The sequence below is a fragment of the Mustela erminea genome, chromosome 9 (genome assembly GCF_009829155.1).
Source record: "Mustela erminea isolate mMusErm1 chromosome 9, mMusErm1.Pri, whole genome shotgun sequence".
Lineage (NCBI taxonomy): Eukaryota > Metazoa > Chordata > Mammalia > Carnivora > Mustelidae > Mustela > Mustela erminea.
The window spans coordinates 64,822,880-64,847,547 of NC_045622.1; the positions used below are offsets into that span (position 1 = coordinate 64,822,880).

At 34.9% G+C, this 24,668-nt stretch overlaps 1 protein-coding gene across 2 annotated transcripts in view; it reads right to left on the bottom strand.

Moving 5' to 3' along the window:
* The window catches only part of SBF2 (SET binding factor 2), a 476,395-nt gene that overhangs the window by 202,869 nt on the left and 248,858 nt on the right, over positions 1-24,668 (bottom strand). For both annotated transcript variants that reach the window (XM_032358786.1, XM_032358787.1), the window contains exons 7-10: positions 9,076-9,208; positions 7,697-7,805; positions 5,475-5,588; positions 1,055-1,132 (exon numbers count right to left, since the gene is read on the bottom strand). In XM_032358786.1, coding sequence (XP_032214677.1) covers positions 1,055-1,132; positions 5,475-5,588; positions 7,697-7,805; positions 9,076-9,208 — 434 coding nt within the window. The remainder of the gene's footprint in view (positions 1-1,054; positions 1,133-5,474; positions 5,589-7,696; positions 7,806-9,075; positions 9,209-24,668) is intronic.

Consider the following 24,668-nt stretch of genomic DNA (forward strand, 5'->3'; position numbering starts at 1 on the left):
ACAAAGACAAAACGTTGAAAAGAACTTGAGAGATTCTTCAATCCATCTGTCTGCACTTCCTACACATAAGTCTTACCTATGACAGCCCTGAGTGGTGGGCATCTAGCCCATCCCACTGTTGAACAGGGTAAGCTGTTAAATAGTTCTTTTTTCAAGTGAACCAAAGAAAACTTGTCTCTAGTATATCCAATTTCCTCTCAGAAAAAGTCAGAGTCTCCCCCTTCACCAAGTTAGAGAAGAACACCTTTCCCAAGCCATTTGATTTTTATATCCATCAAATATAAAAAATTTATATATACACATATACATATATATATAATATATAAAAGTCACAAATAGAAAAAAATCTCAGAAAACTGTATGTTAAAGCTTATGAAATTCTTCTAAAGTTTATCCAACTTATAAAAATCTATTTCTATATTAATAAGGTATGACTCATTATTGATAATTCAGGTTTTAATAAAATCATAGTTTTAGAAATTAAAGGAAACTTACAGATTTATCTGGTCAACCCTTAGATGAGGAAATGCTCAAGGAAGCTTAAATAACTTATCAAAGGTATCCAGTTCTGTAAGGCTCCTGATTGGGCACAAAACTCAACTCCGAGAAATGCGTTGGGCAAAACTTTAAATGGGTCTTTATTATATACTAATTCTTACTTACGGCTTCTAATTGGAACTATTTTCATCTACCCCTCAAACTCGACTCTCTCATTGTCAACAATATCTGTTTCCATTTTTTGTAAGCTTCCCCCTTATCCTTGCTTGGCCCTTTCAATTTGATACTTGGCATAGTTTTCCAGGCTATGACCCACACTTACTCTTGCCTCCTTAGGGCAAGTCTTAGCTGTACCTCATTCCAGTCAATGTGCTGCTCTTTGGCCCCTCTGAGAGCAGGTCACAAGATCAGTGAGTGAGAGTTCTAATTTCTAATCTGGTACATTTATTACTAGGCTGTACATCTGACTCTCGCTACACTCAGCCTCTTTAACAAACCTACAGATGACAGTACAGTTCTATTTTAAAATATCACATTTAAATATTAAACTTCTTACCAGCATTTTTGAGTGGGATAAAGCTGTTCGTGGAGGGGGAAAAGCATGATCTGCTACTTCCAAATCTGGATGTAGAATCTAAAGCAAAGAAATTTGGTTATATACAATAAAATCTATTATTTAACCTACTTGGAGTACTAAGATGAAAAAGTATCAGTAAATAAACAACAATACATTTCTTTCAGGAAACAATGCAGTTAGCTGAGGCAACTCTGTCTGTACTATTGTAGATAGATCTCCAAGATAAAATATTTAATGAACATGTTCTAGAAAAACACACAAAAGGATGGTTTCATTTGTTTAAAAGTAAAACAAACCTTAAATTGCTCTCTTAGTCTATTGATGTATATGTATATATCTCTCCACACACACTAAATATATAAATGAAAATATAGTGTTCTGAAGAATATACACTAAACTATAAAATATTAGTTACCTCTGGGAAGGGAACAGGAACAGTCTAGGGCAGTGTTATTTGTCTATATTGCTGGAATGTTAAGCAACCATTTGTTTTTTAAGATTTTATTTATTTATTTGTCAGAGAGAGAGAAAGAGAGAGAGAGCACACAAGCAGGCAGAGTGGCAGGCAGAGGCAAAGAGAGAAGCAGGCTTCTTGCCAAGGAGGAAGCCCGATGTGGGATTCGATCCCAGGACTCCGGGGATCATGAGCCGAAGGCAAGGGCTTAACCGAATGAGCCACCCAGGCATCCCCAAGCATTCGTTTTTATGTTTATTAGTGTAATTTAAAATTTATTAATTAATTAACTGAAATGTGACAACCAAGTTAATAAGCTTATGAGCCTCAGGGTCTAGAGGGGTAAAAGTACAAAACAATGTGCAAGTACTATAAATATATAAGGAATAATATATGAAACATCAAGTAAGTCAATGTAGGGAAAGCTGGGGAAAAAAAAACGGTAACAGTTGAGTTAGGCTTTGAAGAAGAGCAGGCTGGGGAACAAGTAGGTAAAGAAGATCTATGCAAGACTTAACACAGAGAAAAAGATGAAATTTCATCAGTAAGTAGCATATTTTTATCTTTGCAGAATCATTTTCAAATACTCAGGTTTAGGTAGTATACTTAAAATAGATGAAAATACTTTGGTCAACCCCGGATGAGGGAGTGCTCAAGAATGCTTAAATAACTTATCAAAGGTATCCAGTTCTGTTAAGGCTCCTGAATGGCCACAAAGCTCAACTGTAGGAAATGTACTGGGCAAAATTTTAAAGGGGACTTTATTATACATTAATCCTTACTTACATGGCTTCGTAACAATACTTAAAATCAACACTAAAATACTGACAGTATTTATAACCCAATTACCCAATCATTACTACAATATAATAATACAGTATAATTCATATCTAAAAAATTATCAGTTATTATACAGTTCAAGTACTGTGTTGCCATTTGATCACAATTATTTAGTAACCAAAGGAAGCTCCTATAATTATGTGTCAAAGCTCCCACTCAGTTCATCGAATATTTCTTTTTGGTTCTAGTTTGGTAATATACTATGCTTTCATGTCTTATTTACAAAACTACACTGTACCACAGAATCAACCATTGTGCTTGACAACTACAAAAAACATGAATACTCATACCAAACTCATTGACCAAATTTAGTGGCACAGGTGCTTCAGGTTAAGATATACCAATGTGCAGCAGAATCCTTACCAGGAGACACTGAATTAAGAACTAAAATCTTGGGGCACCTGGGTGGCTCAGTGGGTTAAGCCACTGCCTTCGGCTTGGGTCATGATCTCGGGGTCCTGGGATCAAGTCCTGCATCGGGCTCTCTGCTCAGCAGGGAGCCTGCTTCCCTTTCTCTCTCTCTGCCTGCCTCTTTGTCTACTTGTGATTTCTCTCTGTCAAATAAATAAATAAAATCTTTAAAAAAAAAAAAAAAGAACTAAAATCTTAGGGGCACCTGGGTGGCTCAGCTCAGGTCCTGATCTCAGGGTCCTGGGATAGAGCCCCATGTGGGGCTCCCTGCTCAGTGGGGAGCCTACTTCTTCCTCTCCTCCCTGTTCCCGCTCTCTCTCGCTATCTCTGTCTCGCTCTGTCAAATAAAAAAAAAATCTTAAAAAAAAAAAAGAACTAAAATCTTAATATTTTTTTCATTTTGGTACTTAATCCCTGCATAGCTAGAAACATCATTATTAAGTAATCATATATAAGATTAAGAAATTTATAATTTCTAGAAATATTAAACATTTTCTCAATCACTCAAATACTACCTTCTCATCTTCTACTATATCTATATACTACCAATGTAGTTATTGAGTAGTATTTTTCTTTAAATTGTCTTTAAATCAACACACCTATTTAAATCTAGTATTTTCTTAGATGATATCATAGGTTTTTATGTTATTTTTATTATAATAAATACATAATTACTACAATAAAAAAGATTTCTACATGTGACCCCAAATCATCTCTTCACTTTGGTAAACAGTTCTTTCATCATCCTATGCTTTCAACATTTATCCTATAGATAAAGTCCAGGAAACAGAGGCCTAGAGATAGAATATGATTTGCTCAATAGTATCAAGTGGAAAGGTCTCCTGGGTACTGCATTAGTATTTCCACTCCATCACATCTTGTATTCTAGATTATGTTAGGAAAAGTCAGTCTTCTCTAAATATTCACATCCCATAGATGCCGCTATTAACAATATAAAGACTAATACAAATTTGAAAATGTTCTAAGAATAAAATCCTTCCTGGTAATCCTAGACTTCTGAGTTCCTATTTAAGAAGAAAGTTTTTTATTAAATTTTTTAGGTTTATTTATTAGTTTCTACATCCAATGTAAGGCTTAAACATGACCCTGAAATCAAGATCAAGGATCATGCTCTTCCAACTGAGCCAGCCAGGCACCCCACAAGAAGAATATTCTTTTAAACAGTTCAGATTGGACTATTATTCAAGAATATGAAGGCTGGGGTGTCTGGGTGGCTCAGTCGGTTAAGCATCCAACTCTTAAGTTTGGCTCACGTCATGACCTCTAGGGTTTTGAGATTGAACACCATGTCAGGTTCCATGTTGAAGGCTGTATAAGATTCTCTCTCTCCCTTTCCCTTTGCCCCTTCCCTCAAAACAAAACAAAACAAAAACAAAAACAAAACAAAAACAAAAACAAAAACAAAACCCACCAAAACTTAAAGAATATGAAGCTTTAGTTCTAGCTTGAAAGAAGAAACTTGAAAAAGAATTCAGAATTTCTAAGTTTCCATTTTCTTTTCTTTTTTTTTTAGGATTTTATTTATTTATTTGACAGAGAGAGATCACAAGTAGGCAGAGAGGCAGGCAGAGAGAGCGAGAAGGGGAAGCAGGCTCCCTGCTGAGCAGAGAGCCCGATGCAGGGCTCGATCCCAGGACCCTGGGATCATGACCAGAGCCGAAGGCAGAGGCTTTAACCCACTGAGCCACCTAGGCGCCCCAAGTTTCAATTTTCTGATAATGAATAAATTGGCACCTAAAATTTTGTCGGTAAAATAAAACGCTCTGATTTTACTCTTTTTTTTTTTTTTTTAAAGATTTTATTTATTTATTTGAGAGAGAAACAGTGAGAGAGAGCATGAGCGAGGAGAAGGTCAGAGAGCGAAGCAGACTCCCCATGGAGCTGGGAGCCTGATGCGGGACTCGATCCCGGGATTCCGGGATCATGACCTGAGCCGAAGGCAGTCGTCCAACCAACTGAGCCACCCAGGCATCCCAAAACGCTCTGATTTTAAAAATTAACTAAGGTAAGAGGCGCCTGGCTGGCTCTGTTGGTAGGGCATGTGATGCCATGCTGGGTATTAAGCCTACCTTAAAAAAAATTGTAAAAAAGAAAAAATCAACTAAGATAAAATAGCTATAAAAACAGTAAATGTGTCAGTGAGAAACAGCCAAGCTACAGGACTTATTAATACTTTACTTCGAAGAATGCTGGATATTTAATTTATCAATAAGTTGCAGATTTCTGTAGTAATTTGAAAACATTGGCAAGACAATATCATACTGTTTGCAAGTAGCACATCTACCAAAAAGAAATGAGATGTCAACAAGAGGGCTGAAGAAAAAGGAGTAGGTACTATCTTCTAATAAGGGATGTTAGGGAAACCAGGGATTTTGAGGCAGTCTGGTCTATTTTCACAGCTGTGTCAATACCTAACACAGTATTCAGTATATAGTAACTACTAAATAAATATTCTAAATGAAACGGTGAATGTAGAATAAATACATAGTCAAAATTTAAAGTATATTCTTCAGATAATATGTAAGGAATTACTCTAAATATTCTGTAAGAATATATTCATGTTTTAAGAACACATAACTCTTTTTAAAGTAATTTTACTGCCAATGATATCTAATTCCAATTGCCTGAGTTTATACTTAAATCAAAAGAAAATTATTATTAAAAATGTCATACCAAAGAAAGAGCTGCTTGAGTCTGATGTAGAAGTGGTTCCGGGAGGGAAGAGAGGTGAATACATTCAGGAATTTTTATAGTGCCTCCATCCAAATCTGCTATGATTACATCTAGCTAAAGGAGATAAAAATTAATCAATAATTAATAGAATGTATTTATTGCTAAGAAAATTAATCTGACCTTCATTAATTCAAAATGGGAAGAATCAGGTGTGGAAAAGACTCTTGACTGTCCATAGCAATAGAATACTGGGTTCATGACTTCCCAGCTACCACGTATTTCTTAGCTTCCTTTGAAATTAGGTGTGACACATGACTAAGTTTCTGTCAATGGAATGTCAGAAGTGATGTGTACAATTTCAGGTATTCAAAATAGAGGGGATCGAAGGCTCTCCTATGCTTTTTCTTTCCTAAGGCTGAAACTATAATGTACCCAACAACCCAACCTTGAACATTTAGATGATGCCAATGCCTTAGGCAACTCTGGTGCAGAACCAAGAAAGAAAGAAGCTTGGACCATGAATGAGTTCATGGAGTAAGCCGGTCTGGTATAATGGAACAGCACTATGGACTGCTGCTTGAGTGTTAAATAAAATTCCACACTGTATTTTGGAAGCTTTGGTATAGTAGTTTAGCTCTATTCTAAATAATATAGTACTTATTACAAGAGTTAACAACCAAAGCAACTGATATAAATCAAAATGGTACTGTTTGGGTGCTTGAGAAAGAAACTGATTTTTAGCATTTTATGAGTCTACTTAAAAATAACTTACATAAAAATATAACAGAGAAACTAGCCAAGACTGCTGAAGTTATTTTGTTGATAATAGGTTTAAAAATCATTCTAATTTATTTATCAAAAATTAAGAAACTTATTTTTTTGAAACATTTGCTTGTCTTACCTCCAGAAACTTTATATTAGAGGGACAAAATTACCTGTCAACCAGATGGGTATGCTTCTAATTAGTACAAACTGGGTTTTACTAAGTATGTTTATTGATTTACACATATTTTTATATGGTGATATCAAAGTTAAATAGGAACTAGATATCAACACATAAAGGTAGGAAAATAATTAGTATATGAATGAGGGTCTTGTTTATAATTACAATGTTGAACTGTCAGTTTTAATGACACCTATGATTTGATTACAATTATAATTATGTATAAGTACCAACAGAGCTACCTCCATTGGCAACTAAAACTAAAAGTAGGATTTCAGAATCTGAAGACTCTGTGGATCGAAGATGTCATATAGCCCAACCTTTAAGTAAAGCACTTTTCTTAAACTCCCTGAAAGTGTCATGGAATTTGCTCCTTGCATTCCACTTACAGTACTTGAGGGTATATTCCTTACCTAAGGCAAGCCATCCTTCACCATTGGGCAGTTCTAATAGTTGGAAGCTTTTCTACTGAGTAGAAATTTGTCTCTACAGCTACTACATCCACCAATTTTCTTTCAACTTTTCAGAATTACAAAAAATGAACCTTCCTACAACAGTCACTTCAGTATTTATCTTTAGCTATCAAACAGTATCAGGTTATTACCTGAGAAAATTTCCTTAAGGGTCTCACAGGATATAGTCCCTAAAGTCTTGACAATCCTGGATGTCCTTCTCTGAAGCACAATTTTTTTGTGACAGTCCCTCTTAAATAATTTCAGTACAGAGAAGTAAACACATTATTCTAGAACCGGCTTAAATATAGAAAATTCCTTTTCTTCTTTGGTATTTCTATTCATATGGCATTAAGAAAAGAATAATTTGATGGAGCTCATACCGAAGGGTTCATATTCCACTATAACCCTTCACTCTTTTGCAAATGTTTTTGGCTTTTTAGCTACCAGCCACTCAGGACTGACAGAGTCTCATTTCAAAATATGAATATATCATTGCTCTTGTAACAAAAGTATAAATAGAATACAAGTTAACGGATTACTTCATCTTCCTTTCTCATAAACAAGATGGAGAATACAGAAAGATAAAAATAATATGCCAAAGAGCATATAAAACTATTAATAAGTTCATGTTGTAGATCTTCCATACTTGCTATAAGAAGAAACTAATATATTTGTATTTTTCAATGATGTTTTTTCTTTCAGCCAATCTTTCCTATTGGGAATGCAACAGATCTGAAAATAGTAATTAGTAGAAATGTTATAGGATTCAAAAAATATGATAACATTTTGGCCTCAATAACTGTACTTTAAAGATGAATACTTACAAGTTCATGGATATCAGTTTTAAAGATAGAATGTACTCCAATAATGAAAGGTGTTGGGGAACTTAGAACTTCCAGTAGCTGAGCCGGGAGAATAGGAATATAAGGATAACTGGAAATAATAAAAGCATATGTGAGATATATTAGTTTTCTCATAATACAATCATATTTTCTTTCATTTTTATGTGGTACGAATTTCAGAATACCTACATTTAGAAATTATCAATAATGTTCTCATGGCTGTTCATATTAAATTTTTAAAAAGAAAGGTTAAAAAAACCTTCATGTGAAAGAGATGATCAGATAGAAAAAGGTAATAAAGGAAATGGAACCCAGGGCAGCTTCTTTATCCCTTATCCCTCTGAGGTAAGAAGTCTCCTTAGGTTTGTCAATCTTGCTTGAAAACATTTTTTCCTTACATGAAAATCTGATATTAGGAGGTAACAATGACTCCCTGATGGGTCCTTTCCCTCAATACTGATAATGATTTGTCTAAATAAAACAATCAATCAAATTCCATTTTCTATACCTGATGTTCGAATTCACTCCAAAAGGCAGAGTACAAAAATTTAAGGCCTAGAGTGTTCTCTTATCTAGGGGTTAAGAAAGGCACATAGTTTAAAACAAAAAAAAATTTTTTTTTAAATAAAATCTGGAAACAGTCTAAATTTTTTTCTAGTTTGTATGAACTTAAGTTTCCAGAATGGCTTGACTATCAAATTCATAAAACAGATGTTAGAAATATTTTATTCATAACACTATCAGGGCATCACTGTTTAGATGTTTTGTTTTTTACTTTTTATAATGGAAAATTTTAACATCCACCATCCCCCCCAGAAAAAAGAGGAAAAAGGAAAAGTAAGCCTCATGCATTCAAAGCAGATTTGACAATTATCAGTGGAAGGTCTCATATATGTTTCTACTCATTTTTGTTCTCTCCCCTACTATATTATTTGAAGCAAATCCCTGACATCATATCATTTATACTTAAATATTTTAGTAGGTATCTGAAAAAAGGTAAGGGATCTTTTTTAATATAGCCATAGTACCACTATAACTCCTAAAAATTAATAACTCTTTAATATCAAATAATCAGACAAAACTAACTTAAGACCTTTATCACTAACTATATTCAAAGAGAATTAAATGTTGCTGACAATATGATTCAAATTATTTTTTCACTAAATTAATCAACACTCAGTAATGAACAACTTGGAAAATTTCCAAATTCCAGGTTAGATTTCCATCAGAATCATGTGTATAGAATAACTGTAAAATATGCCCTTGTGGTTCAAAACTATTGTGCTATGACATTGCAACTAATCATCAATAAATAATGCAGAATTTGGGAACAAATTAAAGAATCAAGTTAAAAACCTCACCTATATTTAAGAGGAAACATTAAAGATTCCAGGGCTCTGCAAGCATCACTAAGTCTCTGGAAACTTGCAGAATGGAAGAGAACCTTATTTTCTGTGAGAACTGCACAAAAGAGGCTGAGGACATTTTGAATTCCTGAAAACACAAGAGCAAATGCTTACCAAATGCATTTCATTTTATATGTGTTGTCAACAGACAGACAAAGAATGACATGGAATGAAAAAGCCAGTATTTCTGAAATCTCTAAAGAAAACTATTTAAACTATAAATTCCATATAACCTATGAGTATTTGTTTTCCCAAACTTTCATTTTGTTTGTCTTTATTCTTCAAATCAATGTAACACTCATTGAACATATCAGCTGTCTGGAAATACACTTATTACTTTCCTTTCAACTTTATGTTCATGGACCATACTTAAATTTCTGTTTTACATACTGGCAATGTTCAAATAAGTTTTTTCCCCCTTAAAGTCCATTTGTCTGATGTTAATATAACCATGCCAATTTTGTTGTTGAAATTTTCCTGGTATGTCTTTTTCCATCTTTTCACTTCAACCTTTCTCTACTTCTTGGAAATATAGTTGACATTTTTAAAAAATCCAGTCTGACAACCTTAGTCTTTTAAGTAGATCATTTAATTGACTTACAGTGATTGTTTCAATATATATACATACATACAGTATCTTATTTAATACTTTTTATTTGTTCTACCTTTTTCCCCCTTTTCTAAATGATTAATAATTATCCTGGATCTTCTTTTATCCCCTCTCCTAGTACAGAATTTGTAAGTCCTGTTTCTATTTTTCTAGCAGAAACACTAGAAAATACAGCATTCATACTTAATGAATTAAAGTTAAATAGGGATGCCTGGGTGGCTCAGTTGGTTGGACGACTGCCTTTGGCTCGGGTCATGATCCTGGAGTTCCAGGATCGAGCCCCGCATTGGGCTCCCGGCTCCAAAGGGAGTCTGCTTCTCCCTCTGACCTTCTCCTTGTTCATGCTCTCTCTCACTGCCTCTCAAATAAATAAATAAAATCTTAAAAAATAAAATAAAATAAAGTTAAATAAATACAGTTTCTTATCTTCTCCTATTTACTACTGAATCGTTTTTCTTTTTAATATCAGTTGAACCTTAATAACATGGACCCACTACATCAAGAGTCACTATTAGGGGCACCTGGGTGGCTCAGTGGGTTAAAGCCTCTGCCTTCAGCTCAGGTTGTGATCCCAGGGTCCTGGGATCGAGCCCTGCATTGAGCTCTCCGCTCAGTGGGGAACGTGCTTCCTCCTCTCTCTCTCTGCCTGCCACTCTGCCTACTTGTGATCTATCTGTCAAATAAATAAAATCTTTAAAAAAAAAAAAAAAGGAATCACTATTAGTCTTCTAAGGTAAAATACTTCCTTTAACTCCCTTTACCATGGTTTGTCCCTTCACATGAGGCATGCAAATTTCTTCTTGGCCCATTATTAACTGCTTTCCTCTTTTATCATTCCCAACTTATCTCATATGATACATCTGAACTCACAATTCATGTTTTTAATTTTACCTCATATGGATTAATGTAGGAGTTTCATAACTGGTTTCTCTAATCCAGTCCTTATTCAGTCCTTATTCTGATTATGCCACTTTCATGATTCAAACCCTTCGCTATCTTCCCATTTTTTGGGTATTTTCAAATGTATTCTGTTCCAAAGAAGCAATTTATGAAGAGAACCTTTGCTTCAACCTGTTTATATACTAATTGTTGTGAGCCTCAGTTGGTAAAATGAGGATAATTTTTTTAAAAGATTTTATTTATTCATTTGACAGAGATCACAAGTAGGCAGAGAGGCAGGCAGAGAGAGAGGAAGGGAAGCAGGCTCCCTGCTGAGCAGAAAGCCTGATGCGGGGCTTGATCCCAGGACCCTGAGACCATGACCAGAGCCCAAGGCAGAGGCTTTAACCCACTGAGCCACCCAGGCACCCCAAAATGAGGATAATTTTAAGACCTATCTAATATGGTTGTTATAAAGAAGAAATGAGATATTGCATGAAATTCTCAGCATGGTACCATGGTAAATAATCAAACTACATTAGCTGATATTATGATTATTATTATAATTATTGTAGTTGCTACCATTAATTTCCTTTGAAGTCAGGGTTCTGATGCTAAAAATGTTTGAAGACACCAGACTACTAGATTAAGGCTGAGCACAATGCCAAAATATCTTTATGGTTTTACATTCATATTTCCAACCCAGTTGCCACCTCTCACACTTGCATGATCAATAGTAAACTACCTGAGCTCTTAGAACACTTCTTTCATTTTGATAACTCTGCTTCTTCTCTTCTTCATTGTCCCTGATATCCTCTTCATTAAAATGTGAGTCCCTCAATGACAACACTGGGCCTTATACACTGTTGTATAGCCCCACCAAGCACTGACTATATAGTGGTCACTCAAAAACATTTCAGTGAACTGACAAGCTCTCTGAAAGCTGACATGAATCACTATAAAGAAATATTAAAAATTTCATTAAATGATGTCACAGAGTATCTCTAAAAATTCAGATAGGAAAAGTGTAAAATACACAGATCATAAATCAAAAGATGAATAAATTCCATTATTTTAAATTGAAAATTTCTGGGGCGCCTGAGTGGCTCAGTGGGTTAAAGCCTCTGCCTTCGGCTCAGGTCATGATCTCAGGGTCCTGGGATCGAGCCCCACATCGGGCTTTCTGCTCAGCAGGGAGCCTGCTTCCCCTCTCTCTCTGCCTGCCTCTCTGCCTACTTGTGCTCTCTGTCTGTCTAATAAATGAATAAAAAATTTAAAAAAATAATAATAAAAAAAATAAAAAAAAATAAATTGAAAATTTCTGTGAAAAAATAACATTAAAAAATAAGGACACATCTCAGACTGAGAGAAACTACATACAAATAAATGTAAAAGGATAATCAGCCAAAATATGTTGCCCTTGGCTAAGGAAATGAATAAAAGAAAAAAAAATACAGCTAAGACCAAAGTGAAAGAGCTTACTGCCTAATTTTTCTTCTAGGAGCTCTATGGTTTCAAGTTTTATATTTAAGTGTTTAATACACATGCATTTATTTTTCTATGTGCTGTAAGAAAGTGGTCCAGTTTCATTCCTTTAAATGAAGTTGTCCACTTTTCCCAACATCATTTATTGAAAACACTATCTTTTCCCGATGTATATTCTTGCCTCCATTTTTGTGGATTAACTGACCAAACAAGGATGGATTTACTTTTGGACTCTAGACTATTCCACTGATGTATATGCTTCTGTGCCAGTATCATATTTTGATAACTCTGTGGCATAGTTTGAAATCAGAAAGCATGATGCCTCCAGCTTTCTTCTTTCTCAAGATTGCTTTGGCACAATATTGTTCTTTAGAAATTTTTCCCTATGGTTAGCATTTGTTCTAGGATTAGATACTCCACATAGTTGCTATGTTTCATTAGTCTCATTCAATATGAAACATTATTACAACCTTAAAAATTTTTTTACTGAAATAAAACTTGCCTACCATCAATTAACCATGTTAAAGAGAACAACTTATGTTGAACTATCACTGCATCCCAGGAATAAATCTCACTTGACTATGGTGTATGAACCTTTTAGCATGTTGGTGAGTTGGTTTTTGTTTTTTAGGTTTTTTTTTTTTTTTTTTTTTTAGATTTTACTTATTTAGTTATTTGAGAGAGAGAGTGAGCACACAAGCATGCACATCCAAGAGCAGGGGGAGGGGCAGAACCGGAGAGGGACAAGCTGACTTGTGCAGAGCCTGACACTGGGCTCAATCCCATTACCCTGAGATCATGACCTGAGGTGAAGGCCCCGATAAAAAGGAGAATTACAGGCCAATATGCCTGAAGAACATGGCTGCAAAAATTTTCAAAAAGATACTAACAAATCAAATCCAATAGTACATTAAAACAATTCTTCACCACAATCAAATGGGATTTATTCCTGGGCTGTGAGGGTGGTTCAGTATTTATAAATCAATCAGTGTGATACACCACATTAATAAAAGAAAGGGTAAGAACCATACAAGTCTCTCAATAAATACAGAAAAAGCATTTGACAAAATACAGCATCCATTTTTGATAAAAAACACTCAAAAAAGTAGGGATAGAGGGAACATACCACAACATCATAAAGCCCATATACCAGAGACCCACAGCTAATATCATCCTCAATGGTGAAAAACTGAGAGCTTTTCCTCTATAGTCAGGAACAACACAGGGATGTCCACTTCCAACCACACTATTTAACACAGTACTGGAAGGCCTAGCCACATAAATCAGACAATAAAAAGAAATAATAGGCATATAAATTGGCAGAAAAGAAGTCAAATTTTCACTATTTGCAGATGACATGATACTCTGTGTAGAAAACGTTAGACTCCACCAAAAAAAATTTGCTAGAACTGATATATGAATTCAACAAAGTCACAGGATACAAAAATCAATGTACAGAAGTCTGCTGCATTTCTATAAAACAATAATGAAGCAGCACAAAGAGAAATTAAGGAATCAATCCCATTTACAATTACACCAAAACAATAAAATACCTAGGAATAAACCTAACCAAAGAGGTAAACGATCTGAAAACTATAGAACACTGATTAGGTAAATTGAAGAGAAGACAAAGAAATGGAAAGACATTCCATGCTCATGGACTGGCAGAAAAAATATTGTTAAAATGCCTATGCAACTGAAAGCAGCCTACACATTTAATGCAATCCTTATCAAAATACCAACAACATTTTTTGCAGACCTAAAATAAACACTTCCAAAATATGTATGGATCCACAAATGACCCTAAATAGCCAAATCAAGCTTGTAGAAGAAAAGCAAATCTGGAGACATAATAATTTTGGACTTTAAATTATATTAAAAAGCTATAATCATCAAGACAGAATGGTTATGGCATGAAAACAGACACGTAAATCAATAGAACAAAACAGAAAACCCAGAAATGGACCCACAAGTATATGGTCAACTAATCTTTGACAGAATATTCTTTGAAAGAATATCAATGGAAAGAAGAAAGTCTCTTCAACAAATGGTGTTGGGAAAACAGGATAGCCTCATGTAGAAGATTGAAACTGGACCAGTTTCTTACAACATACACAAAAATAAATTCAAAATGGATGAAAGTTCTAATTGTGAGACAGGAAACCATCAAAATCCTAGAGGAGAACACAGGCAGTAACCTCTTTGACATTGGTCATAGCAACTTCTTACTAGATATGTCTCTGGAGGCAAGGGAAACAAAAGCAAAAATGAACTAGTGGGACTTCATCAAGATAAAAAGCTTCTGCACAGGTGAAGAAACAATCAAAAAACTAAACAGCAACCTACAGAACAGGAGAAGATATTTGCAAATGACATGTCTGATAAAGGGTTAGTATCCAAAATCTACAAAGAACTTATCAAACTCAACACCCAGAAAATGGATAACCCAGTTACAAAATGGGCAGAAGACAGCAATAGACATTTTTAAAAACAAGATGTCCAGATGGCTAACCGACACATGAAAAGACACTCAACATCATTCATCATCAGGGAAATACAAATCAAACCTACAATGAGATCACCTCACACCAGTCAGAATTGCTAAAATTAACACAGGAAATAACAGGTGTTGGTGAGGATACAGAGAAGGGGAAACATCTTGCACTGTTGGTGGGAATGCAAACTGGTAGAGTCACTCTGGAAAAAGTTAAAAATAGAACTACCCTATGACCTAGCAATTTTACTATTAAGTATTTACACAAAGGATAAAAAAAATACTAATTTGAAGGGATACATGCACCCTGATGTTTATAGCAGCATTATCAACAATAGCTAAATTATGGAAAGAGCCCAGATATTCAATGACTGATGAATGGATAAAGAAGAGGTGGTATATATATATACAATGGAATATTACTCAGCCATCAAAAGACTGAAATCTTGCCATTTGTGATGACATAGATGAAACTAGAGAGTATTTTTTTTAAAGATTTTATTTATTTATTTGACAGAGAGAGAGAGCGAGATAGCGAGAGAGGGAACACAAGCAGGGGGAGTGGGAGAAGCAGGGTTCCTGCTAAGCAGGGAGCCCAATGTGGGGCTCAATCCTAGGACCCTGGGATCATGACCTGAGCCAAAGGCAGATGCTTAACGACTGATCCACCCCAGGCACTCCACTAGAAAGTATTATGTTCAGCAAAATAAGTCATTCAGAGAAAGACAAATACTATATGGTTTCATTCATATGTGGAATGTAAGAACAAAACAAATGAACAAATGGGGGGCATGGAAGAGAGAGAAAGGCAAACCAAAAAAAAACCACTCTTAACTACAGAGAACAAACTGATGGTTACCAGAGAGGAGGTGGGTGGGGGGGATGGGTGAAAAAGGTGATGGGGATTAAAGAGGGCACTTGCTGTGATGGGTATTGTATGGAAGGGTTGAGTCACTATACTGTACACCTGAAATTAGTATTACACTGTATGTTAACTGACTAGAATTTAAAGAAAAAAAAACTTTAAAAAAAAAGGATCAAAATTCTGAGTATTAGGGTAATGTTAGATCATTTTTACTGGGAGTCTTTGTTCCTGGGTCACTTCTGTAGATAGACATAAGAAATATAGGCATGCACACACAACTACACGCACACATACATATACAAATATATGAACATATATACATGCATATAAACAGACATGTTTAGATGTATACATACACACGTACATGAGAAATCCTGGGTTCACACCATTACTTTCCCAACTTTTTTGTTTGTTTTAGAGAGAGAGAGAGAGAGTGTGTGTGCCAGAGGGGTGGGGAGGTGGTTTTAAGTGAGGGGAAGAGAAAGAGGGAAAGAAAGAGAGAGAGAGAGGATTTTAAGCAAGCTTCATGCTCAGCACAGAGCCTGACACAGGGCTCGATCTCATAACCCTGAGATCAGCTCATGACCTGATCTGAAATCAAGAGTCAGCCACTTAACCAACTGAGCCAACCAGGCACATCTCCACACAATTCCTATCTATTCCTACAGGATCTCCCCACTGACTCTAATACATATTTGTGTGTCCCTTCCAGTGAGAACCCTGGATACCAGTAACCAACGTATATTTATTCATCTGCTAAATCTTACATTACATATAAAATTGTTAAAAAATTTCTTCAGCCATTCCAACTCAAAACATCATACTAACTAAAAGGAGCTCACAATTTGTTTGAAATTCTCTCCTAGGGATGCCTGGGTGGCTCAGAGGGTTAAGCCGCTGCCTTCAGCTCAGGTCATGATCCAAGGGTCCTGGGATCGAGTACCGCATCGGGCTCCTTGCTCAGCGGGGAGCCTGCTTCTCTCTCTGCCTCTGCCTGCCTCTCTGCCTGCTTGTGTGTACTTGCTTGCTCTCTCTCTCTCTCTCTGGTAAATAAATAAAAAATCTTAAACAAAAGAAAAAAAGAAATTCTCTCCTCAAATCTGTCCAAAACTGAGGTTAGTCAAATACTATGTACATAGGTTATTGTGAGTAGTTTTTCCTCTTCAGTGTGGTTAGGTTTTTCATCTGAAAGACAGTAGAGTTTGCTTCTGTGTGCTTTCAGTTTTAATTTTTTGTTTGTTTCTAGTTTCTTCCCATCATGACTCATCTAGTATATTTCTGAGTATGTAAAACTTGACACATACTTTCAGAAGTCAAATCTATATAAAATGGTCTACTCAAAGAAGTGTTACTTCTTCCTTGAATTAATAGCACTGTGCCCTGGTTCAAGAGGTTGAATCAATTTTCTGGTTGTTATAATGTACTATAATTACATTAAATATTATTGTTGTATACGTGATTTATAATACTGTTGTTTACTTGAGGATTTTCTGCACCAATTTAGCTACTTCTTTTGAGCCAAAGTATTTAAAAACAGAAATTTATGTAAAAAAAACCTCCATGGTTGTATTAGTATCCAATGGTTGTTATAATAAATTACGACAAACTTGATGGCTTAAAACAACACAAATATATTATCTTTTATATTCTATTTTTTTAATATAGTAAGTCATTGTCATTAAGTGGTTGTCACTTTGACATGGAGGAAGTCCACATTACGTGCTGTTCTTTTCTAGTAACAAGATGTTCCTTCCTAGCTTTGTCTAGTTTATGGTACCTTAACTATAACTATTCAGAGTTTATCTGGAGAAAGGAAACAACCCCATTTTATCCAGGAGACACTTCTGAAATCTTACTTAAGCTATGTTATAAGTTTTACTGCAAAGATGTTTCATATTTTAGCCAAATATTTTTACAGTAAGAATCACAGACCCATATACCTGAAACAAATATTATATATTAAAAAAAAGAATTCAGAATTATTTTACACATTAAAATGGTTGCTATGATATGGCATATGTCTCCTACTGAGCGGTAGATGTTTACTGTATAGCAAATAGAATTTCATGACATTTTATGAAGTTCTCATCAAAAACTTTAATAAAAGTGAGAAGGTTTTGATACGCTCTTTTCTTTGATACTATTGCATCTACCTATCTTTGACTGTCTACAATTCATGAACAAATGAATGCTCTGCAAAAAAAATAATTAGTGCCTGTGTTATAATTATAATAGGTGGTGAGGATAGGGTAGCGAGAGGCTGCTTCTTAAAATAATTACTTTAGGTTAAGCCAGTGCTTAAGAGGGAGTATGTCAAGTACTTAGTCATTCCTATTATGATATTAGGCAATATAGGTTTTCTAGAAGTTTGGATCTGAATTTGTTATGAATAAAAATAGTAACAGATACTTTATGGGAAGAATTTCAACCTGTTCCTGATCACTTTTTAATAAAAACTCTTCAAAACATGTTAACCATTAAAAAATATACAATACTTAGAAGCTCAATTTTTCTTGGTTTATGGAAATATCTATGTAACTGTGAAAATAAGTAATTTAGAATTTTGATTAAAGTGAGTATTTGCTTAAAGAACCAAAAACACACTATCTTAAAGTTCAGCAGGACAGAAGTCCTATTTTGGGGTTTTCTAGCTTCTAGCAACTGCCGACATTCCTTAGCTCACGGCCCCCCTTCTATCTTGAAAGCTGACAAAAGCCAGTTGAGTGTTTCTCATTTATGTGAGGTCAGAAGGCATCATTCTGACACTGACTCTTCTGTCTCCCTCTCTCATCTTTTTTTTTTTTTTTAAGATTTTTATTTATTTATTTGACAGAGAGAGATCACAAGTAGGCAGAGAGCCAGGCAGAAAGAGGTGGAAACAGGCTCCATGCTGAGCAGAGAGCCCGATTCGGGGCTCGAACCCAGGACCCTGAGATCATGACCTAAGCTGAAGGCAGAGGCTTAACCCACTGAGCCACTCAGGCGCCACCCCCCCTCATCTTTTAAAGGCCCCTGTGATTTACACTGGGCCCGCCAAAGAACTGACCTTTGAGTTAGATTTTGAAGAATAAGCACAAGTTAGTAAGGCAGACAAGAGAAGAAAGGCTTTCAGAGCTGACAGAAAACCGAGTGCAAATAAACAGAGGACTAGGATGAAAAAGCACTGAAAAACCTGTAAATAGTTCTGTCAGGGAATGTTCAAGAAGAATCTGAATACCATGAAAAGGAATCCAGACTTTCTTTCCTAAGACTCTGGTGAAGAACTTTTTCCTCTCCATTCGTATCGGAACCCTATATAATCTCCCACAAAAAAGAATCCATTATGATAATCCATCAGAAGATAAAATTCAGGGCACCTGGGTGGCTCAGTGGGTTAAACCGCTGCCTTCGGCTCAGGTCATGATCTCAGGGTCCTGGGATAGAGTCCCGCATCGGGCTCTCTGCTCAGCAGGGAGCCTGCTTCCCTCTCTCTCTCTCTGCCTGCCTCTCTGTCTACTGTGATCTCTCTCTGTCAAATAAATAAATAAATAATCTTAAAAAAAAAAAGAAGATAAAATTCATAGTATAATTTAGTATTAGATAAACTGTGAAGAAGGCAGGCATGAAGTTTTAAGGGACTCTATCCACTTACAGTAGTAAAAACAATTAGTCCATGATACCAATGGGAAAATATTATATTATACTTACTTATATTATTATATTATACTTACTAAGATAGGATTTAAGTTAGAATTTATATTAGAAATGAGTTAGGGACAATATTCTCATGCTTAACGGGGGACTTTTCCATTATCCAGAAAATAATATAGTATATACATACAAATAATTTACCCATGCCTAACTGAAGATTACTTAAATTTTATATTCTTAAATATCACATGCTTTCTTGATTTCCAGATAAACAATCTCAAGTATTTTAAGAAACTACTGTTTTTTATTTCTGTGTTTATAGCTATACAGTCATTGAGAAATTCAATTTCTTTGAACTACAAGTCATAATCAGTTTTCTACATAATCTTGAATTATTTCCTAGTCTTCGGTAGTCAATGTCCATCTAAAGCTGCACAATAACAGTAGAGAAGACAAACATTCCAGTGATAATTACTACTGATTTCACCACAATGGTTCACACACATCCTGTTGATTATTCAAATAGTAAAACATTCTGAAAAATTACTTCCTGATCTTAACTTTTCTTTAGGGGTTAAAGTTCTAGAATTCATAGCATCACACATTAACAAATGTATTTATTTCCTGTTTTGAAAAAACACCACCAAAACATTTTCTCCAGAATTTTCCCCTTCTCTGAATAATAACGATATGCTGCACAGATACAACACTATGGCCCAGTGTTCAAATGGGCAAATTGAGGAACTGAAGGCCATGGTTTCAAGATAATAGGATATATATGTTAGGAAGGCTTAAACAACTTATTATACCTCTTTTACATAAATCCACAACAGAGAAAACGATATAATAATGGTCATGACTTAACACAAGTCAAGGAAAAGGATATTTCTCATTTATTTGATCAATATTTGTCAAATATCTATCGTGTTTCAGGCACTAGGAATAAAGAAATAAAGAAAAATAAGATCTCTACCTTCATAAATTAAAGCTTTCTATAGGTTTATATAGTTTAGTTTTATAACTGTTTCACTGAGAGGCAATGTTTAATATGTTACAAATTCAGTATGTCATTTCCATATATGTTAGAAATGGAAATCTTCCAAGTAAAAAAATAGTTTAAAAAATAGTAACTGAATTGGGCAGCCATGTATATTTTAGTGGTTATGAACATGGGCTTATTCCCTTGAGTGTGACATGAATTAAACATACTTTATGGACCTATAAATAGGTGATGTGTGGTAATCTTTAAATATATGAAGTCAATTAACAAATACATATAACCGGGGTGCCTGGGTGGCTCAGTGAGTTAAAACTTCTGCCTTCAGCTCAGGTCATGATCCCAGAGTCCTGGGATGGAGCCCTGCATCGGGCTTTCTGCTCAGCAGGGAGCCTGCTCCCCCGACCCGGCCTGCCTCTCCTCTCTGCCTACTTGTGATCTCTCTCTGTCAAATAAATAAAATCAAATCTTAAAAAAAAAAATGACCACAAATAATTCAAATCTAAAATTGTGTATAATTCAAGTAACAATCCATTAACAGCCCAACTTAACCAAAACTGTGTAAAACAGATACAACATGGGGCGCCTGGGTGGCTCAGTGGGTTAAGCCTCTGCCTTTTATGCTCTACATCATTGCTTATGTTCTTCCTTCCTCATGTCTCTGCTTAGCAGGGAGCCTACTTCCCCCTCTCTCTCTGCCTGCCTCTCTGCCTATGTGTGATCTCTCTGTCAAATAAATAAATAAAATCTTTAAAAAAAAAAAAAAGATACAACACATTTCTTTTCTTGTTTAACCCTACAATTGATTCTGAGTCTGGGGTAATTACATCAGATTATTCCAATCCCAAATGGCCCAGATTCCTAGTCTGTGCCTATTTTGACTGACCAGGTTTTAAAATCTCTTTTAACATCTACATTTAAGCAGGAAGCAAAAGGGGTCTTGGGAATAGAAGAGCAAATAAAGGAGGATAATATATTGAGTAACTGAAAAGTTAAAGGATCAAACAAGAGGGAAGTACCTTGGCAGAAATAACATTTAGTTAAAACTTCTTCACTTTCTTCTCCTCTTTCCTCCTTTCCTCCATTAATAGGCCTTTATCAAGCTGCTGAGATATACAAAAAATTGCTAAAACTAGGGATGGATATAAAGAAATGGGAGGCAGTCTCATAGGAGTTCACAGTTCAGTGAAGATGGCAGGTTGGTAAGTAAATAATTAAACACAACAGACTAGAGACACGTACAAACTGCTGCAGAGCACAGAAAAAGAGGGTAATTTATCCTGCCATCATTTGTAAGTTGCATACTTCAATAATGGAGTAGCCATATTTTGTAAGAATATTAATCCCTAAGAGCTGAAAGCAAAACGAAATTTTAGACAAGAGAATTTTGTAAGAACGAAGGACAATTCTTGGGGCTTTTTTTTTTTTTTTAAAGATTTTATTTATTCATTTGAGAGAGGCAGAGACAGAGAGGAAAGCATAAGCAGTAGGGACCAGCAGAAGCAGATTCCCCATGGAGCAGAGAGCCTGAAGCCAGCTAGATCCCAGGACCCTGAGATCATGACCTAAGCCAAAGGCAGACTCTTAACCCCAAATGAGCCAACCAGGCGCCCCATGGAGCACAAATCTTAATGGCTATCTTGCCTCAAAGCATTTGAATTCATTAAAAGATAACTCAATACAAAGAGAGAGATAACTATTTAATAATAGCATTTAAGCACCAGGAAAGCAAAAGGGAGAAGATAGTTTTGAACCAAGATACTTCTGAACTGTTCTCAAATTATATCATGCAGCAACCATATGCTTTATTTATGTGTAATTCCAACTAGGGTAGTACACTAGTCAATAAGCACTCAATTGGTCACCGTCAGTCAGTCTTTGGTATTTTAAAAATGGCTTCCTTTACAAAACTAGCATAAATACTTAATCTTTAATTTTCAAAAGAAAAGCAATGAATTTCTGATCACAGCCTACTAAGCTTCATCAAAACTTTTACTATTTTATGAAGACCTTTTATGCTCTACATCATTGCTTATGTTCTTCCTTCTGTCTGTGATGCCCTTTGTCCTCTTTTCTAGCTAGTAATGTATCTCCTGGTATCTCTCTTAGCTCTTGGTATTTCTAGTATCGAATTTATTACATACTGTAATATAATTTTTAAAATATGTGTATTTCTCTACCAGTTAAAAGTATATCTAGTTAAGGCCTGTGATTTTTCTCATCTTTATACCACTAGTGACTAGCACAGACCTGGCATATGGTATTAGCTTTGTAAACATCTGATTTTTTTAAAAAAATGCTCCTACAGGTGGGCATTATAGGAACTGCATTCTTTGTGCTATTTATTACAAAAAAATTAAATTGGAACAGTTTCCCCAAGAGATCTTTAGGTCCCCAGAGTAGAACACACATGGTAAGCAGTTCCTTCAGAAAAGTGTCCTAGAACAGATTAGTGAAAAGTTTAATTTGTTTCAAATCCCCACAGAAAGTACTTGATATTCAAATTATCAAAAAATGATTAATCATATATACAGTTATAGTAAAACATTAAATTTCCCACTTCCTCTTTTTCCATCAATAGCGCAATATACCATTCATAGTAATCATCTAAACTCCTGTATGCTCAAATTCTCCAACTATTTAACTACATATATAAAGAAGATGACTACTTAATTTTTCCCATTATAATTGAGAATAAGACTAAAACAAGTAAGAATGTTATATGAATAAGCTGAAAAAAATGAAAACAGAAACATGATCCAAGCCACCAGATTTCAATCACTTAATGTAAAAAGACAAAAACTATTCTATAATTGATGCATTAATCAAATGATTCATAAACTAACCAATCAATATATTCTTCATAAAGGTATTAAGGTAAAAATAATATTTTCTACCCTCTAAGCCTTCATTATTTCCTCTGGCATCTTTTTATCTTTCTATTTCAGGAACAAAATTATTTTTTATATTCTTGTAAAAGTTAATGTCACTTCAGGAATAATTATATAGTATTACAGACAAAAACTTTTCCAGGGAAAGACTAAAGAGAATACCAATTTTTTTCCATTAAAATATTCAGGAATAAAAGTAACTTTCCAAATTGAAAGTTACAGCTATATTCAACATTTTAAGGATGTTCATGTAAAGTAAAAATAATGATAATAAGATAAACTAAAGAAAAAATTTTGGTTGTTTTAGTAATTTTCTAAAATGCATCTATATTTACCATTAGAGACAATCAACAGAAATATTGATCTAATAATAGTTAATGAAAAACTGGCTAAAGTTAATTTAAGTAAGCAAAAAGGAAGTATACATATAAAAACGTTCATACCAAGACTGAATCATGAGGAAATAGAAATTTTGAGCAGACCAATAATACATAAGAAGATTGAAACAGTAATCAAAACTTCCCAACAAAGAAAAGTTGAGGACTGGATGGATTGGTAAACCCTACCAAACATTTAAAGATGAATTAATACTAATGCTTCTCATATTTTCAAAAAAAAGTGAAGAGGAGTGAACACTCCCAAACTAATTTTACAAGGCCAGCATTACCCTGATAACAAAGCCAGATAAGGACACTATAAGAAAAGAAAACTAAAGGTTAATATCCCTGATGAACAGAGGCAAAAATTCTCAATAAAGTATCTGCAAACTGAACTCAGCATCACATTAAAAGGCTCATACACAATCATCAAGCAGGATTTATATCTGGGATGTAAGGATGGTTCGACATACACAAATCGAACAATGTGATATAACACATTAATAAAATAAAAGATTTAAAAATCACATGGTCATCTCAATAGCGCAGAAAAAGCATTTGACAAAATTCAACATCCTTTCACAGTAAAAATTCTCAACAAATTGGGCATAAAAGGAATTACCTCAACATAATAAGTGCTATATATGGCAAGTCCACAGCTAACATCTTACTCAATGGTAAAAGGTTGAAAGATTTCCTGCTAAGATCAGGAATAAGACAAGGGTGCCATTCTTTTTTTTTTTTTTTAAGATTTATTTATTTATTTATTTGGCAGACAGAGATCACAAGTAGGCAGAGAGGCCCGCAGAGAGAGAGAGGAGAGGAAGCAGGCTCCCTGCTGAGCAGAGAGCCTACGGCAAGGCTCAATCCCAGGACCTTGGGATCATGACCTGAGCTGAAGGCAGAGGCTTTAACCCACTGAGACACTCAGGCACCCCAAGGGTGCCCTCTCTTAAACCATTCAATTCAACATAGTACTAGAAATCCTAGTTAGAGCAATTAGGCAAAAGAAAAAATAAGAAGCATCCACATAAGGAAGGAAGAAGTAAAACTGTCTCTGTAGATGATATGATCTTATATAGAGAAAATCCTGAAGACTCTAACAAAAAGCTATTACAACTAATAAACTAATTTAGTAAGCTGCAGGGTACAAAGTCAACATACAAAAATCAGTTGCATTTCTATACACTAACAAAAAACTATCTGAAAAGGAAATAAAACAATCCCATTTTTAACAGCATCAAATATAATTAAAAACATGGGACAGATGTCTAATAGACACGTGAAAAAATGCTCAACATCACTAGGCATCAGGGAAAT